The sequence below is a fragment of the Fibroporia radiculosa genome (genome assembly GCF_000313525.1).
Source record: "Fibroporia radiculosa TFFH 294 genomic supercontigs, scaffold510, whole genome shotgun sequence".
Lineage (NCBI taxonomy): Eukaryota > Fungi > Basidiomycota > Agaricomycetes > Polyporales > Fibroporiaceae > Fibroporia > Fibroporia radiculosa.
Genome location: NW_012133216.1, coordinates 1 through 16,672, shown reverse-complemented (window position 1 = coordinate 16,672; position 16,672 = coordinate 1). Strand labels below are relative to the sequence as shown.

General features: G+C 56.7%; 6 protein-coding genes across 6 annotated transcripts; 4 read left to right on the top strand and 2 right to left on the bottom strand.

The window, feature by feature from the left end:
* Window positions 1-35: 35 nt before the first annotated feature.
* FIBRA_01204 (uncharacterized protein) lies at window positions 36-2,377 on the bottom strand (the record flags this gene model as incomplete). Its single annotated transcript, XM_012323082.1, has 6 exons — window positions 36-738; window positions 792-851; window positions 903-1,539; window positions 1,595-2,130; window positions 2,187-2,269; window positions 2,321-2,377. The coding sequence occupies 6 exons, from the start codon at window positions 2,375-2,377 to the stop codon at window positions 36-38; spliced, it is 2,076 nt and encodes a 691-aa protein (XP_012178472.1).
* Window positions 2,378-3,324: 947 nt separating this feature from the next.
* Window positions 3,325-4,839, top strand: FIBRA_01203 (uncharacterized protein; the record flags this gene model as incomplete). The annotated part of the gene is made up of 7 exons (XM_012323081.1): window positions 3,325-3,381; window positions 3,432-3,511; window positions 3,566-3,666; window positions 3,724-3,810; window positions 3,858-3,989; window positions 4,042-4,597; window positions 4,665-4,839. 7 exons carry the CDS (start codon window positions 3,325-3,327, stop codon window positions 4,837-4,839), a joined length of 1,188 nt encoding a protein of 395 aa, XP_012178471.1.
* A 625-nt stretch (window positions 4,840-5,464) lies between these two features.
* On the top strand, window positions 5,465-7,663 carry FIBRA_01202 (uncharacterized protein; the record flags this gene model as incomplete). The annotated part of the gene is made up of 7 exons (XM_012323080.1): window positions 5,465-5,512; window positions 5,566-5,614; window positions 5,664-5,717; window positions 5,769-5,795; window positions 5,847-5,864; window positions 5,915-7,114; window positions 7,179-7,663. 7 exons carry the CDS (start codon window positions 5,465-5,467, stop codon window positions 7,661-7,663), a joined length of 1,881 nt encoding a protein of 626 aa, XP_012178470.1.
* A 1,594-nt stretch (window positions 7,664-9,257) lies between these two features.
* On the top strand, window positions 9,258-10,185 carry FIBRA_01201 (uncharacterized protein; the record flags this gene model as incomplete). The annotated part of the gene is made up of 4 exons (XM_012323079.1): window positions 9,258-9,425; window positions 9,486-9,518; window positions 9,722-9,873; window positions 10,056-10,185. 4 exons carry the CDS (start codon window positions 9,258-9,260, stop codon window positions 10,183-10,185), a joined length of 483 nt encoding a protein of 160 aa, XP_012178469.1.
* Window positions 10,186-11,254: 1,069 nt separating this feature from the next.
* On the top strand, window positions 11,255-12,990 carry FIBRA_01200 (uncharacterized protein; the record flags this gene model as incomplete). The annotated part of the gene is made up of 4 exons (XM_012323078.1): window positions 11,255-11,503; window positions 11,566-12,284; window positions 12,341-12,433; window positions 12,735-12,990. 4 exons carry the CDS (start codon window positions 11,255-11,257, stop codon window positions 12,988-12,990), a joined length of 1,317 nt encoding a protein of 438 aa, XP_012178468.1.
* A 1,014-nt stretch (window positions 12,991-14,004) lies between these two features.
* On the bottom strand, window positions 14,005-15,118 carry FIBRA_01199 (uncharacterized protein; the record flags this gene model as incomplete). The annotated part of the gene is made up of 3 exons (XM_012323077.1): window positions 14,005-14,346; window positions 14,415-14,429; window positions 14,489-15,118. 3 exons carry the CDS (start codon window positions 15,116-15,118, stop codon window positions 14,005-14,007), a joined length of 987 nt encoding a protein of 328 aa, XP_012178467.1.
* Window positions 15,119-16,672: the final 1,554 nt, after the last annotated feature.

Sequence of the window (16,672 nt, the reverse complement as noted above, 5' to 3'; positions counted from 1 at the left end):
ACTGAAAAAAGTACAAATAAGAGAACAAAAAAACTTCAGATACGACTCCCACTGCGGCCCGAGCGTGATTGCGTGCTCATTTTCGACGGATGCAGCGCGCGGGGCAAGTGATTTTCCGCGCCTTTAGGTGTGTGCCGTGGAGAACGCGCGACAGACGGGGGAAGCTTGATAGGGGAGTCGTCACCTGCATCCTCCTCGTCCTCTCCGTCCTCGACAATGGCGCTAAGGATGGCCACAACGCTCTCTGAGTCAATGCGATCTTCGTCCTCACTTTCCGATTCGGACGCGGTCATTTTCCCTTTCCCTTTTCCTTGGACGGCTCGCGAAGAATTTCTTGTGTTGTGGTTGGTTTGGCTGGGGGAGCCTGGGTGCATCCCGCGGGCCCTCTTGCTGCTCCTACTATCAGCACCCGCAGTCTCGGGATCGTCAGCGTCTTGACGTCTCTTCTTGCCCCTACTAGCTGTACTTTTCGGTACACCCGAGCCGGAAGCTTGAGGATTTGTTGGAGTGTCTTCAGCAATGGATATCCCCGTCTGCCTGCCTCTATGAATACCAGTAGCTTTAGGGCCAACCACGTTGCGGGCTCGCTTTCTCGGGGAAGTAGCTCGTTCTTCCTGTTCTGCGGGGTCACGACTGCGCTTCCTGTTGGTCTGCACAATAAATGACTCCTGTCTCTCCAGAGGCCCACCATACGCTGCTGCCATCTGCTTTAATACTTTCACAGGAACATTATGACCCCTTGAAGTCAGGGCAATCAGATCAATGAAAAATAAAACATCATATGCACGCACTTCTTGCCTTTGCCTTCGGGTATCAGCGGCGCTGATTGCGTCTTACTATCGCAAGACCGCCTGCAGTGTCTTCAGTTGATGGTTAAGCTTTTCCACGAGGGCAAAACTCACGCTGGTGCTTTCATGAGGTCCACATAATCCGCCTCGTCTTCGTCTGAGTCGATCTCCATTATGATTCCATCGCGAGTCGTCACCGTCTTAAACTCGTGATCATACAGCTGCTCATCGGTAAACCACGGGCTCTTGTTCTGCCACCACGCGAAATACTTCATTGCGCGCAACCGCATCGCCTTCTCCTGCGCAATGCGGTAGCGCAGGACTTCTACTTCCTTGAAACACTCCTCGGCCTCCGCACGCAGCGCCTCTGCCTCAGCATACGTCTTGCGATAGGTACGGTGCACTGCAGCTATGGACGCCACTGCATCCTCCAGCTTTTTCTGTGGCGCGGGGACCTCGTCAAGCTGTGGATCCTCGTACTGGAATCTCGGGCGGGGCAGTAGCGGGGCAGGATTCTCGCCGAACGTCGGCCGAGTGGTGTGCGCTCCCGATACAGAGCGTTCCGATTCAACTATGCGGGGCTGTGACATGTAGATTTGTTTGAGGGGCATCCGCCCATTTGTTGGGCGCGTTGACGATCCAGGAGAACCCAATTCAGGGGCAGGAACCTGAGGTTGAAGTGGAAGATGTTCCTCGTAAGAGCGGTTCATTGCTTCCATCAATGATCTTGCGTACTCGGAGGCGGGCGGAACTGCGTTCGAAGATCAGCTCGAAAAGCCCTTTGCGCAGGAGGGGAGAAATCTTACTACGACTCATTCGTACTTCACTTGCCGCACGCTTCTTTTCAACCATGCGCGTGGAGGCCACTGATGCATTGCCAGCTATGGAAGAGGGGCTGGAGCTTCTACTAGACTGCGCTACAAAAGATGCAGATCGCGCCCGTGGTGGGGACAATCCAGCGGCAGGGGGTTGAGTAGAAAGAGTAGATGGCCCTTTTGGCGTTTTGAGCATCATGGGAGGGAGGCCGGAGGCCGGAGGACTCGGGTTACCACTGCGCGTTCGCGCCCGACGTATAGGACTCTGCAGACCATCTTCGTCTACATCGGAAACAAAATCCTTGTCATCGACAACATTGAAAGATGACGAGACCCCCGGGAGCACATGTGGCGCCAGAAAGCGAGTAACGTTATTGTCACTTGGGCCACCCGCAGTATGCGCAGTCCGAGAGGGAGGTCGGGGTGTTTGCAGTGTAAAAGATGGAGGGGGGGGAGAGCTCGAGGGACTTGGGTTGCGACTCCGATCAACAAGATTGGACGTAGTGCCGGCCGGGTCGGCAGCAACCCTAAGAAACAAAGGTCATTCATGTAAGCGCAGGGGGGAGCAATCAATAAAACATACTGGGGCTCAGGCGAAGGAGGATTACGCTCCAAGAGTAGTTCTATGATTGTGGTTGTTTTGAGATTCGCCTTGATATTATTCGCCTGTTGGAAATGATATAGCTCAGAACTACCTGATTGGCTGCTTTGACTTACCCTAGCCAGCTTCTGAATCTCGACACGAGAAAGGGTACGTAAGTGCACGATGTTCATAGCCGGAGGAAATTAAGCACGAGATCGGGCAACGAGGTATAGAGATATGAAAAGGCTGGTTAGTGATGGAGGTTAGGTTGGTAGAACGAGTTTGAAGATAGACCTTTGTCTACCCCGCTTATATATGTGGCCCTGGGTCCACAGACCCGCCACACGTTAGAACAAAGGGTCCAAGCTCCGTGGCGGCAACGTTTGTTCTCCTCGCGACGACTCTTGAATTAGACATTTCACTAAAACCCGATGGGAGACAATATTGAAGCGAATTGACAGACAGGCATATGCAGTATAATGTCATATATCTTGATCGTCCACAGGCGTTGTGGATGAGCTCGAGTTTGAGACGCGGTCCGAACGGGATCGGCCTCGCCACTCGCCGAGTGGCTCAATGACCGAAAGATAAAAAGATGACAAGAGTGGGATTTGAACCCACGCCTGGATACCCAGATGAGAAGACCCGCCTAAGCAGGCAAGCTTTCGCTTGAGTCACACGCCTTGGACCGCTCGGCCATCTTGCCTTACACTTCGTGGCGATATGAGTATCTAGTACCTAAGAGTCTCTCGCACTTCTTGCTCTGCTAGATGCCTAGGCGAATGTCTTGTGACTTAAGGTTACAATATGAGATCTCCCTAGGTTCGTCCAGGAAAACGACGTATGGCAATCCACAAGCTCCCACAGCGCACAAAGGAACTATTGTATTTGGGAAACGCTTTGTGATGTGGGTAACTCGATCAATAAGAAGCTTGTGATCAGATTAGATTGTGGGCACAGCGCTTGGACCGACCGCCACACACTACCAACGCTGTGGCGGGCTCGCTTTGTTCGCCTATAAAACCAAACCACTTCCTTGAGTCCCTTCATTCACTGAACTACCATCTCACTGATTACTCCTGCCTTTGTGCCTTGTGTTCCACACGTATCCCTACTAACCATCACTACCCTATACACTATGAACACCACAACACTTCGCACCCTTACGCGTCCTCAGATCCAGAAGCTGGCTCGAGTATGTCCAATAGACTTCAGATAACATTGTCATTCACAACAGTTTTTCAGAGGGAGGGAGTCAGGGCTAACGTGAAGACAGAGACAATTATTCGCCAGTTGTGCGCGAAGTACCCGAGTGGCGTGCCACCGTGTGTTGTCTCCTCAGAAGTGGCCGGGGCTCGCATCTGACCTGTTCTTTGTAGGCTCGAGGAAGAGAAGCGCGAGAGACGCAGATCCTCGCGCACCTTGAAGACGGAGGTAAAGAAAGAAGAGGAGACGGGTGCGATTAGCAGCATATCAACAGGTAAGCTATTTTGCCCTTGTACTCAGGAACATCGAGAGTAACAGTGTTCATTTGTAGCACTATCCCGCAATTCGAGAGGAAAGGGAAAAGCTGTTGACAGGCCGAGCGCATCGGTCAGTCGTGTGGGGCACCCACAAACGCGAGGTTAGTCGCACCTGATTACATGTTTTCCCGATCTGACAGTCCAACAGAACGCCCAGCGGAAGCGATGTTGGAGCAGCCTGTGGCGGGACCCAGCACCCTATATGGTCAGCGCGTAGCACCAGGCACCCCAACAACTTACGTGCCGGTGCAAAGGGAGTTGTCGCGTGGAGCAACATCGAGTAAGTGCGATTTCACGGCCATGGGTATTATGTGGCTCATGATTGAAAGTAGCTGATATTAAAACAGAAGAGCAATCGATGCACTTGAGCGCAGTAGCTACCCCACCGCAGCCTGTACATGCCGGGTCCCAGGTTGTGTTTGAGGCACAAACACAACCAGAATCCAGGCCCATACAGGGCGGCCTGGCAGCGGAGACGGATGCTCCACCACGCCATGCTCTCCCCGTCGAACCGATAGTGGGGGCAAGCCATAAAGGAGTCCGTGTGATCCTTCGTGAGCTGGCAACCATGGTCAACACAGAGGTTGACTTCAAGGATCAGCTGGCGGAGATGGAGATGCTTGTTGACGACATGGACAAGCAGCTCAAGTGGGCAGATGAGGAGTTGGAGGCGATGCAAAACAAGCGTAAGCTTGTTGAGCGATTGTACCTGGGGCGACTCAAAGAAGACCACACCCTGTGGGACGGGTCGCACGCATGGCGCAAGGAGAATGTCTACTCCTTGTACGGGGACGATGTGTGCGGCATCCGCGTTGCGCCGTTGAAGACACTAGGCGGGGTGCCTGTAAAAGCTGACAAGGGGAAGAAAAGGGCAAGGGAGGAGGATGAGTAAGTATCATCCTGTTGTACGCGAGAGTGTGGGGCTTTTATACTGACTCGGACGGCTTACTTTCAGGCCACGTCGTGAACATGAGCGAGAGTCGAGACAGCTGGGTGGGATGAACGTGCCTCCAAATGGGGCGTTATCCTTCCTCCCGACACCCGGGGGATCTGCTGCACCGGACACGCCCACATGGACCACGCTGCCGCAAACTCCTCCGCAAAAGCGCAGAAGGGTTGCTCCCGTCTGATTCGGGAAGGCGTTTCTGGACCTGTGTGAAGGCAGGCAACATCAGACTCTTTTTCTTCCGCGATAATGATTAGCAGAACTGTCATACCCATTTGACAAAGCGGGCAGCATACCTTTTATTGTACCAATGTGCTCTTCGTATATACCCCCCCGGCAGTTCATAAATAGTTACTCTGCCATTTGCTGGAATGTGAATATTTAGACGTCGATCATTGGAGGGTCATATTTTGAACCTCCTGGGTCGCCCTGGGATCGTCTCGTTTATCCTTTTACCGAAGTGCGTGCAGCTGAGGCTTGCAGCAAGCTCTACTGTCTGAGACGTGAACGGACTTGGGAGGTTAGGCAGCGGAGACTGGAAGGGTCGCACAATGCAGAGCCCTTACAGGAAATTCGCGAATAGCAGCGTGGACTCTGTAAGCAGACAAAGTGTGACAGGCCCTTTCGTGATGTTCTGTGTCGAAGCCGTGACACTGTCGTCACAATTGACTCCCTCGCTGAGGCCAGCGACCACACTCTGGCACTGCTCTTCCAGTTCCTTGCCCACCTGACTCTGCTTCATCCTACATTGCATCGTTCATTTTCTTCCAGGCCCCATTACTACACAAAAGGCATTCAATTTCACAAAAATGGCGTTTGGCCTGACAATTGGGACAGAACGTTCGGCTGCCTTGCAGGTTTGTTTATAGACTTCTGCTTCGATGCGCAATGGCTGAAACGGGCGTGACAGACATCCATACAAGATGAGCTGATGAAGCGGGGGTATAGTCCTGATGCTGGTATGTTCATTAGTGGCGATAAACTATCAATATCGCTCACCTTTTGCAGACCCGGTCATGGCTGAATACATCACAATCATGATTATTAACAACAAAACACCAAGTCTGTCCTTGTTCCTTATTGTGCCATCGTGTAAAACTGATGATTTAATAGCACAAATTTTGTCTGAATTGGAAGATTGTGAGTTCGTTTTGTTTTTGCGCAGGAAGCGTCGCTAATCGTCCATTTTAGTGATAGGATCGGATTTTGGTTCGTTTTGTCTTTTTCATATCTGTGAATATACTAACACCGACATCAAGATCCCAGTTTTGTTGACTGGTTGTTTGCGGAAGCGACTAAGGGAGCACCTGAGTCGGAGGCTCCGTCCGCCACCACAGCCTCTACATCGACACCGACGCCCGCCGTGCGCGAGTCGCCACCACATACGACTGAAAATACCCGACGCCCACCAAATGCGCCACGCTCGGGCGGTCCTTTGTATCAGCAGGCCATCGCGCAGGCTCTGCCTTCGACTTCCCCTTCCGCGCAGAAGCGTACCGCCTCTGCGCGGTCACCATCACCCACTGGTCCCGCGAACAAGTTGCGACGAACAGATTTGCCCACAGGACCCCGTGCAATGCTCAGGGACGGCCCAGCTCCCCATCACCCACGCGATAGCAATGGGCCCGGTGGTTCGCGGAGCTTGCTTGACCGTATGGCTCCGGCGCGCAACGGACACGCGCCGTACGCGCGAGACGATATTCAGGCACGAATCGACACAATTACGGGTGGGTCACCCGACCCTGCGATGATGATGATGGCTAGCGGCTTCCCTATGGGCGGGATGGACATAGGCGGGATGGGGATGACGAATCCGCTTTTACTGCAGGAGATGATGATGAACCAGATGGCGCTCATGACCCAAATGGCGGGTGCGATGGGCATCATGAACCCGACCATGATGAACGGCGGATTCCCGATGCAACCGGGGATGGGGGGCGACATGGGAATGTTCAATGGTATGCCACAGCAGATGGCCAATATGGATGGTCCTAATGGCAGAGGCCGTGGAAGAGGCAGAGCGGGAGCTATGCGTGGAGCAGGTCGTGGTAGGGGTGGCCACTCGGGTTCAAGCAACGCGCCAATTGACGGCGTGCAATTCTCGTCGTCGCCGCCACCAGCAGCCACACCTTCGCCTGCACCTGCGACAACTATAGCTGCACCCACGCCGATTCCTGCTCCGAAACCAGCTCCCGTCATCGCCAGCTCATCCTCAACATCCAGTACCGCATCACAGGCACGACCTGGATTTATTCCTCCGGAACGACCCCAGTCGCCCACTCTTTGCAAATTTGGCCTCAAATGTACCAATCCTGTTTGTCGCTATTCGCATCCTTCGCCGGTTGCGACCCCAGAGAGCGGCGTCGTTCTGAGTAATGAGGCTTGTGAGAGTGGAAAGAACTGCAAGGATAAAGATTGCATAAAAGCGCACGTCAGTCCGGCAGTGCTGAATCCAAATGGTTTGTTCTTCTGTACCCTTCTCTTGCGAGGCATACATCTTAATGGTTGACATTCCTTATTTAGCCACGGATCATTTAAAGCCGAGCACGTTCGTGCCAACATCCGCCCCCACTGCGCATACACCTACACCTTGTCGATACGGGGCTGGCTGTACGCGACCGAACTGTTCATTCACGCATCCCTCTCGTCCATCCACCACCACGTCGTCCACACCATGCAAGTTCGGAACTGCCTGTACGCGAGCGACATGTCCCTTCCAGCATCCCGAGGGACGCGTGCTGCCTTCGACGTTCCACCGCGGATTGTCAACAACCGCGCCGCTGGTCAGTGTGCAGACGCCAGAAGCAGGTTCGATGAGCTCGCAGAGCCAGCATCGCAGCGTCGTTTTCAACAAAAGCACAACGTCTGCGACGGCGGCTGAGCTCGAAAAGAAACTGAAGGAGATGGAGGAGAAGAAGAGCCTAGCAGAGAAGGCAGTCGCGCAGGCGGAGGCAGCTGCCGCGGGCAAGAAAGACGACGCTTCGAAGCCCGTTGCGATCAGTGCATGAAGACTTCTGATGACATGCATCTTGTAGATCCTTGACGATGATTCTCGTCGGCGCGTGTCTGTGCTATGTGTTTGAACCAAGTTTGTGAGCGAAGGCTAGATGTTCCCAATAATAAGGCTGCTACTCTTGGTGTTGTGCGATACTGAATTGTTTGTGTTCTTTCGTTTTTCTCTTTATTAGCCAGAAGTACATAGCTCGTAGCCCGTAGCAGTAGGAAGCGTATGGAATAAAGCGACGTGCGCGGGGTAACGCGAACCCCCTTTCCTTCTGCATAAAACCGTCCAAGTTTGCTTTGCCCGACTCCTGCGGGATGACCTGGAGACCAGCACATTCACCTCTGAACCCAAACACAATGGCGAAACATTTGAATCAATGAAGGGGGGCTCCCGCGGCCACATGAACTCGGATATGCATGCATGGACTTGAGCTCTGATGCCAGGCTTTGTGGTTATTGGACAGGTTACAGATTCGCGGGGACAATGACTTTTCGATTAGGAATTTCGATATTTTGCCAAGGTGTTCGCATGAATATACTGACATACTTAGTTTTAATTGTACACCGACTATTGTACCAGCTATATAAACATTCATTGCAGCCCCAACCATCGAAGGATATGCTCGCTAGTAGAAAGTTATACCGCAACCACAAACAAGATTCCTGAGATGCTCAGATTGAGAATCTGACTACGATCGCGAGGGATGGGCTAATTAAATCAACAATCAACGTGAAATTGATAGTAATGCGCAAAATACGAATGCATTAAATCCACAGTATTTCATGCCGGACGACTCTGTCAGGCGCAAGCGACTCTGAAGCCACTGCTTGCTTGAACACGAGCTAGTAGAGCGTCATCACAACATAATCCACCGCCACGCAACTTGAGTGAGGTCGCTGACATCTACCGAGTGGTAATCACTCGCTCATATCCGTTGATCTGCACCACACCTCCACCCAGAATTATTTTATCCCTACGTGTCGCAGAAAGTCGGGCAGTGATGTGATATGACGGCAGGCCAACACGCTTTGTCAAGTCCTACATTGAGCGCTTTACCCATAAAGTTGCCTGTGAGGGCCGGCTGATGTATATTCCTGCGAATGGGAAGCGAATGTAAAATTGCAAGTATATCGGTCGGTGAACTTACTGTAATACACAGACGCTGTTACTCCGTGGGACAACCAGCGATGCATCCGAGCCATTCCACGGGACAACTCGAGTTGAGCATCCGCTTTCTTCGGATGGTCTCTGGAATCCAGATAAGGACGACAAAAGCAGCAGAACATCCCTCCCCATCTTCGCCAGCCTACAGGTTCCCGTTGCAGCTTCAACGCGATTTCTCTTCGCAGTCGATGTCCGCGCCCACCACGATCCGAGCAAGCAAAACCGGTCTTCTGCCTTCCACGCAGTGAGATCTTGCGTCCAATGCCGAACCCGAAGCGTCTTCGCGTTCTCTGGCGATGCACCATGTCACACTCACCACGGCTACGACCATTCCAGGATTGGTCGCCTGCCTGCATATGATGTTCTCCGATGAACTTGCGCGGGGTCTAACGTACCCACAGGATGCCCTTCCCGGCTAGGATTTCACGCGGGAGATGTTCGAGGCGTACTACTTCCCTAAGGATGTCTTGGTAGCTGTGCTTTACGGCAACGACGCGTCTCCTGAAAAGAGAAGTGCCGGTGGCGCTGTAGAGGTGCAATACGGGATTGAACAGGCGATCAACGGCCGAAATCTGGAGGAATGTATCGCCAGGTGCTACTATGTAAGTGACACTTCAGCGTTATATAATCCGAGAGTAAATCAGATACGCGCTTACCTGTAGATCAAACCGAACTATCCGGGTCGGTCGTCACATGTGAGTCATTCCAGCACCTAGAACCGTCGATACAGGGGGAAATCGTGTTGACTACCAGTCTTGACCGACTGCAAATCCAAAGCTGTGGCAGATTAGAAGGCTTTGGAACTTGCCGGTGAAATTGCTATTGATCGTCGTTTTTCAAACTCGTCCTTCTGAATGGACTTCCCCGTCCGCGTTAATCACGTTGCATTTGATCTCAGATATGCAATGCCGGATTCCTCGTCTCGCCCTCGAAGCGTGAAAAGGGCATCGGCGCCGCCTTCGCGCGGTCATTCTTGTATTATGCCCCTCGGCTTGGTTATGAAGCAAGTGTGTTAAACCTGGTTTATGTCAACAACGTTGCCAGTGTTCGGTAAGTTCTGTCGTTATCTTGGAATTCTTTTACGAGCAACGGTAATATTCCTGAACGCCTGGACCGCTCTCCAATGCCTATTCTCGATGTTGAGCAGTAACAAACCCATCTGAATGGGTAATCCTTTTGCTTTACGTAGACCGGTATTCGCGTCACGGCACTCACAACTCATTATCGAATAGGCTCTGGGGAGCTCTAAACTTCACGAAGGTAGGACGCATTCCCCGCGCTGGATGGCTGAAAAAAGCCGACGGCTCCGGCGAAGAGTTTGTGGACGCTTGGGTATTCTATCGCCGCTTCGATCCAATTTGACGGGAAATTGAAACATGCTGCATGCTGCAGTTTATGAGTGATATGTATGCAGAACGATGAGAGGTGGGAATGTGATACAATGCATACCTTGTGAACGTGATCTGTTATGTGAAGATGTCAGCCAATGAAACGCAGTTATCGGGAGGTACTGTCAACACCACTAGCCATTTCGTCGTCTTGGCACAATCAATTATAATGAAACGATGGCAATGTGTTAAAGCATGCCAAATTGAGCACGAGGCAACGGTTCACATTTTAGGCGACAGACAGTTTGGGAGAGTGCCAGCCTATATTCTACTTACTCCTTGTTTGGGCACTCGGTATGGGATGATCTCGGCTAGCGAGGCCATTGCCAAGAACATAATGAGGGCAGAAAAGGAAACAAACAGCTATGAGGTATATGAATAGCCACGTTCAATGGACGATGGTATGAGTCATCAAAACGGCGCACGCTGATGTTAATGGCGACAGGCCAGCTACAGAACCGGCATCCGCAGGTGAAAGCGACTGCCACGAGTATAGCACTCGGCCATACTCACGCACCTCCGTCATCCGACTTGAGACCATGACGCCAAGTTCGACTTGTATCGAGGAGCCCGGGCCTGAGGCCGCCTTCACACTGATCTCGCGACATTCGTCGGCTGGGAATCGGGATCGGTTCGTAGACGATCTAGTTCCTAGAATGGCAACTGTACAGAGACGAACCGAGTGACTTGTACTTTGATTCTTGAGGGACTAATCCCAGTTGGCTGAGGCTTCAGATCCGGCTCACCGTCGTGATCCTTTGCAGCAGCCACCATCTTTTGTCAGACATAGTCATTCTCATAATCCTAAGAAGCTGCCAATCTCTGCTGGATTCGGGAGAAAGTCTGAAAATTCAGAATTCTGGACTTTGACGCATTTCATTTGGCTTAGATCTTGAGCGCGTCCTGTCATCGGACAAACTTGGCACCACGACCGCTGGGTGCTCTGCTGCATTGTAAGTACACAAAAGTCATACTGGGCCGCTTGACCGTTTCCTTGCATCTAAATTCAACTCGAAGGAGTACTCCAGCTGAGGTTCAGTACAATGCATCGCGCTCTCTTGATTGCCGAGCTCGTGAACATGATCATGGGCAACCTTTGCGACGACGACAATGACATCTACTACGCTGACATCGGAGCGTTGGCGCAGACGTGTTGGGCCTTCAGCGGACCTGCGCTAGACATCCTATGGCATACACAGCCCGGCATCGCGAACCTTGTCAAGTACATGCCCGACGACCTATGGGAAGAGTCGGGCGTCACGTATCAGAATGTCTTGCCCGAGAAGTCTCTGGTACGATGCCATTTTCTCTTGCGTCAAGCAACCTTCCTGACGCTGTGCGTTTGTTTTCTTAGACGTTCCGCAGAGCTATACTGCCCGGGGATTGGACCCGGTTCCACGTATACGCCCGTCGTATCCGGCGCCTGAAGCCAGAATCCTCAAATTGCACCGGCCACGACAACTTGTATACACCGGTCGTCGTCCTCGCAAACCATGTCTACAGAGCTCTCAGCGCCTCGCGGCCACCGTCCATCCTGTTCCCCAACATCCGCGAACTCACTGCCTGCCGCCGCGCCTGCGCGCCCTCGTGTTTCGACTACAGCATCATGTTTCTCGGACCCTCCGTGACAAAAGTGAAGCTGTCGTCGTCGATCGCCGACTCAACGCTGAACGCCTTGCTGGGGTCCCTGCCCCGCCTCTGCCCGCGACTTCAGTGTCTCAGCACGGACCTCCGGTTTATGAGAGTGCCCCCGAAACATCTCCCATTCCCGCCGGGGTCCTTCGGGTCTCTCAAAAGCCTGCGGTCGTTCTCGATCATCTGCGACGTGCCCATGCTCTGGGAGACGTTTGCAGAACTGTCGTCGGCGCGCCGCCTCTCTCGGCTTGCCTTCAGCTCTGAACAATCGGCCCGCCCCCCCACGTCGACGGAGCCGGGTCTTTTGCTCGGTCGACACGATCGCCCTCCGCAATCGGACGGTGGAGGCTCGCACGACGCTGATCGCGGCTTCGGCACTTCAGAAAGCTGGCGGCGATTCGGGTCGACGCGGACGGCGGAGAGCCGATCTCGTTCCAGGTGCTGTTCAAGGCGCTCCGCGGCAGCTGTTCGCGCGCGTCGCTGACGGCCGTCAGGCTCGCCACCCGTCTCTCCGCGCCCCCCGCATCGCGCTCGTCGGTACTGCGGGACCTGTACGTCCTCGCGAATCTGCGCGTCCTCGAGGTCAGGTAGGTCGGGATTCCTGGTCGACTTGGACGACAGCGACTTTGCGGCGATGGCGACGGCGTGGCCGCGGCTGGAGGCACTCGAGATCAGCTGCCACGATATGAACGCGTGGGGGGGGGAGGGCAGGCCCAGAGGCACCCCCGAGGGGCTCTCCTTCTTCAACAGACACTGTCCGCGCCTCGGCAAGCTGTCCGTGCCCCTCCAGACGCGGCTCAGGTCCTCGTGAGACGTGCGGCGCGGCGGGTGGGTCGCCAACGCACGCGTCACCGAGCTGGGCCTCGGGTACTCGTGCATCCGCGACAGGCCGGCCGAGGTGGCCGCGATGCTCTCGGAGCTGTTCCCCAACCTGCGCCGCATCGTGGTCCCAGAGAACAGCAACTACGGGTTCGCTTGGGGGGACGCGGAGCGGCACCTGAAGGCAAATGCGGCCGCCCACGCCCTACCCACCGGAGAGCAGGTGGGCTCGGATGCGGACGTCGACTCTCCCCTAGCCGCCTCTACGCTCCCTGGTCGCGCGCGCTGTGCCAGCGCGCTGCGTGCGCCGTACGAGCACAAATGAGAGAGAGTGTGTGTTTTTTGGCCAGATATGCTATCGCGCAGCGCTGTGCTTGTCGTACATACGTCGATCTTATCTCTTAGCATGCGTATATGGCGGAGCGGGACACGCTGCGTCTCCGTGCGTAGTCCAACACTTGGCGGTGGACGCCGCGTGAGCGGGGTGCGGACGCGACGGCGCGGACGGCGGGGTCGGCGGGTCGCGTAGTGGGGGGCGGCGAGTGCGAGCAGCAGCGCTTGCAGGATGTTCGGACTGGGGACTGCGTCGTGCGCCGGTGGCCTCCGGGAGACGCGACGCGACGGCGCACGAGCCTTCGCAGTCGGGCCTCCTCGTCCTCCCTCGGAGCTGCCTCTCCGAACAGGAAGAGGGACAAACTGGACAGACCCGGATTGCCTGCGCGGACGGGGGGCGGGCGCGGAGGCGGATCGTGGAGAGGGCGCATGCGGACAAGGGAACGGGGCACTTGGGCGGCGCGAGGTGATGGGCTGTGCGGGCACGATTGAAGTACGGGGCATTCATGCGTTCAGTGCGTCGGATCTGCGCACTGGCCGCTGCAGACCAGACTCCCGAGTGCATTCCATTCGAGAAGCTGGGGCGCCGCCAGATCGGCTCTCGCACGCCCGAAACGCAGACGATCCACTCCGGATCGCTCCAGCGCGGCGCTAGCCCGCCACTGGCCTCGGACACATCCCGATGGAGAGAGGAAATGACAGCGAGCTCACGCTTGTCTGGGATGGGACGGCACAGCGGGTGCAGTCGGTCTATAACTGGACCGCGCTTACATTGTACACCCCAGACTAGGCGAGGCACGCCCCGGGCCTCGAGGCTATGAGTGAGTCAAAGTCGCTGCACCCACAAGTAAGCTCTGGCAGCTGGCATTGGCAGCACCACCCAGCAAGCAGGTCGTCTAGCGCAAGTATGCATGTGCAGACAGGAGAACAGAAACGCGTGTCGAGACGCCACCAGGGCCAACGTCCGACGTGATGTCGGAGGGCCCTCGAGCAGCACTTGATCCACTCAGCTCGCGCACGCGCGCACTATTGCCGCGAGCAGGGGAGGGGCGTAGAATGGCAGAGTATCGGAATGATCACCACCACGGCTGATGTGGGCGCAGACAGACGGAGACGCGAATCCGTCCTCGTGCCTCCCCCGCATCTCGAGACGCCCTGCCGTCGAGTGGCCCGGCCAGGCGCGCGGGCGGGGCCAGAGAGCCCCTCGACGCACTTCTCTCGATACGCTCCGGGCGGTCGTCGGACGCGTGCCGTCCCCTCCCAGACGATCGACGGTGGGCGGCGCGGCGGTGGGGTACGAGGCGGACGGTGGGGGCACCGCGGCCGCTGCTGTAGATACGTCTGTCGTCTGTCGAGCGGACCATTGATCAACCGGGCTCGCAGGCGCGCCCTCGCACTCGTAGAACCGGAGCTCACGTTAGCTTTTCGCAGCTGACGAGACGGTGCATCAAAGTCGCGCAACGTGGACGCCACAAAGCTCCCTGGCACACGAAGCCGCGCTCCCGAGTACACAGTAGGGGCTGCCCATTGGTGCCCGAGGGCCGCTGCGGCGTGCGTCCATGCGAATGCCAATCAGAATGACCCAGTTTCCCGATAGAACGCGGCAGGTGTGCGCCAGGATCTGTAGGCTTCCAGGAGGCTATTCTAACGCTGCGCGCCGTTTCGTTCCAGCGGTCGACGTCAGACATGCAGGATGAGACGGCCGTGGGGGTATCGAGCACGCTGCAGCGACGCCCGGGAACGGCTGGGCGTGGTGGTGCCTGGCGTAGATAGCCCGGTGCGCGGTATCGGGGTGGCGGATGCTGATAGGACGCGGGGTCCCGACGGGTCTGTGGACGTTTGAACACTCGCCGTGCCTTGGACGGCTGCACCCCGCGTGAGGTCATTGGCGGAATAGACGTGTCCGCGTCGCCGTCGGGATATGCGATCGACGGCGCGCGACGGTCACCTACGCCCGTCGGGATGGGCTCACGTCGGCTGTTCTGCCTCCGCGAGCAGTAGCAGTGGACTCGCCCGTGGGGATCCGCCGGGGGCCCTCTGCGAGTGAGTGCGCACTGGCCCGACGGCGCTGCACCGAACATGCAGATATGGCCATCGCCGCGCCGACCCTCGTGCGCCATGATGAACTTGTGGTTGACCGGCGCGCATGATCGACTCATAGCTGCTGTAGCAGGGTGCGGTGCAGTGCGCGCGGGCGAGGACGGTGCGCGCCATCAGCGGATGCGCGCCACCCGTCCCAGTCAACAGTCGCCACACGACATCAGACGCACCGCCGGCTGGGCTAGTGCTGGCAGACGAGCACCGGCGCGCGTCCTCGCCATCATTGGATGCGGGCCACCAGAGATGGACAGACGTGCACGCGGGACAGCCTCTGCCTGCGGGGCCCGGCTTCGAAACCCAAATACCGCACGCGTCCCGCGTCGAGCGTGTGTGTGGCACCAGCGAGAGTGCGAGACGGCCCCCCCCCGCGCACTGGGCCTCGGGAGGGGCGTCGACGGCGGGACGGAGTCGACTAGATGGCCCACGCCGCATGCTCAGTCACACCGTCTACAGACAGGGGACGCAGCGTCCTGGATCGGAACCCCCCGCACGCACCCGCCCAGGCCAGGCCCTCCCGCGCATCTCGCCGGTGCGCGCAGTTGCCGAACGGGGCGCCGCCGGCGCTGGCAGTTGTGCGCGATGTCGATGCGGACGTGTGGCATGTGGCGGATGATGTGGCGATCGCCGCCCGCCCTTGGCCAGAGTCTGCAGCGCGGGCGGGCGCACGCAGCGCCGAATGGTGGCGCGCCGCCGCACACGCCGCCTCCTCGCCATACGCTCGCGGTCGCAGCCGACCTTGTAAGCGGGGACGCGGACGCGACACTCCTTTCTTTCCCAGCCAGTGACTCCCCGCCCCACGGCCGCCCACGCCCCAAACCTCAAACTGCCTCTGGGGACCGCCCGCACACGGCCCAAAACGTTCAACAACCAGCCAGCCAGCCAGCCACCCGCTGTATCACATCATTCGAGCGAGTCGGCCCCCCGCACGCGTAGCGCCTCGCCTGTTCACACTCGCTCGCTCCTCCATTCCTTCGTTCGCCTCCTCCCGTCCCCGTCTCCGTCCCCCAAAACGCCGGCGCTAGAAACTAGCCGCCCGCGCACGCGCCCCGCGCTCCGCAACCGCCAACGGCCAAGCGCTAAGCGCGCGCGCGCCTACCAGCCGCGAGCGCTCGCGCAGGCCGCGTCGTCGACACCCAGCGGGCCCGTCGCGAAGATCCAGCAACGCGAGCCAACTGCCCAAGTCGCGCATCCGCCGGGCTCCTCCAGCACAACGCGGCGGACCCCCCCATCCTTCCCCCGCGCCCGCGCCTATCGAGCGCTAGCAGAGTCGCCACGCAGACGCGGGCCGTGCACGGTCCACCCCTGGCTACCGGCAAACACGCCCAAAATCAATCAGAACACACACACCTGCAGGCTCACACAACTCGGAACCCTCACAACTCGAAACACACACACGCGCACGCACGCACGCAGGCACACCCGGCAAGCTACACAGCAAGCGACATTATCCCTTTTTTTTTATTTAGTAAGCGTCTAAGTTCATATGCAGCCAGCCCCGCAGCGACAACCATACGTACGGCGTCCGCCCCGCGACGACGACGACGACGACGACGACAGCGGCGGCGGCGGCAAGT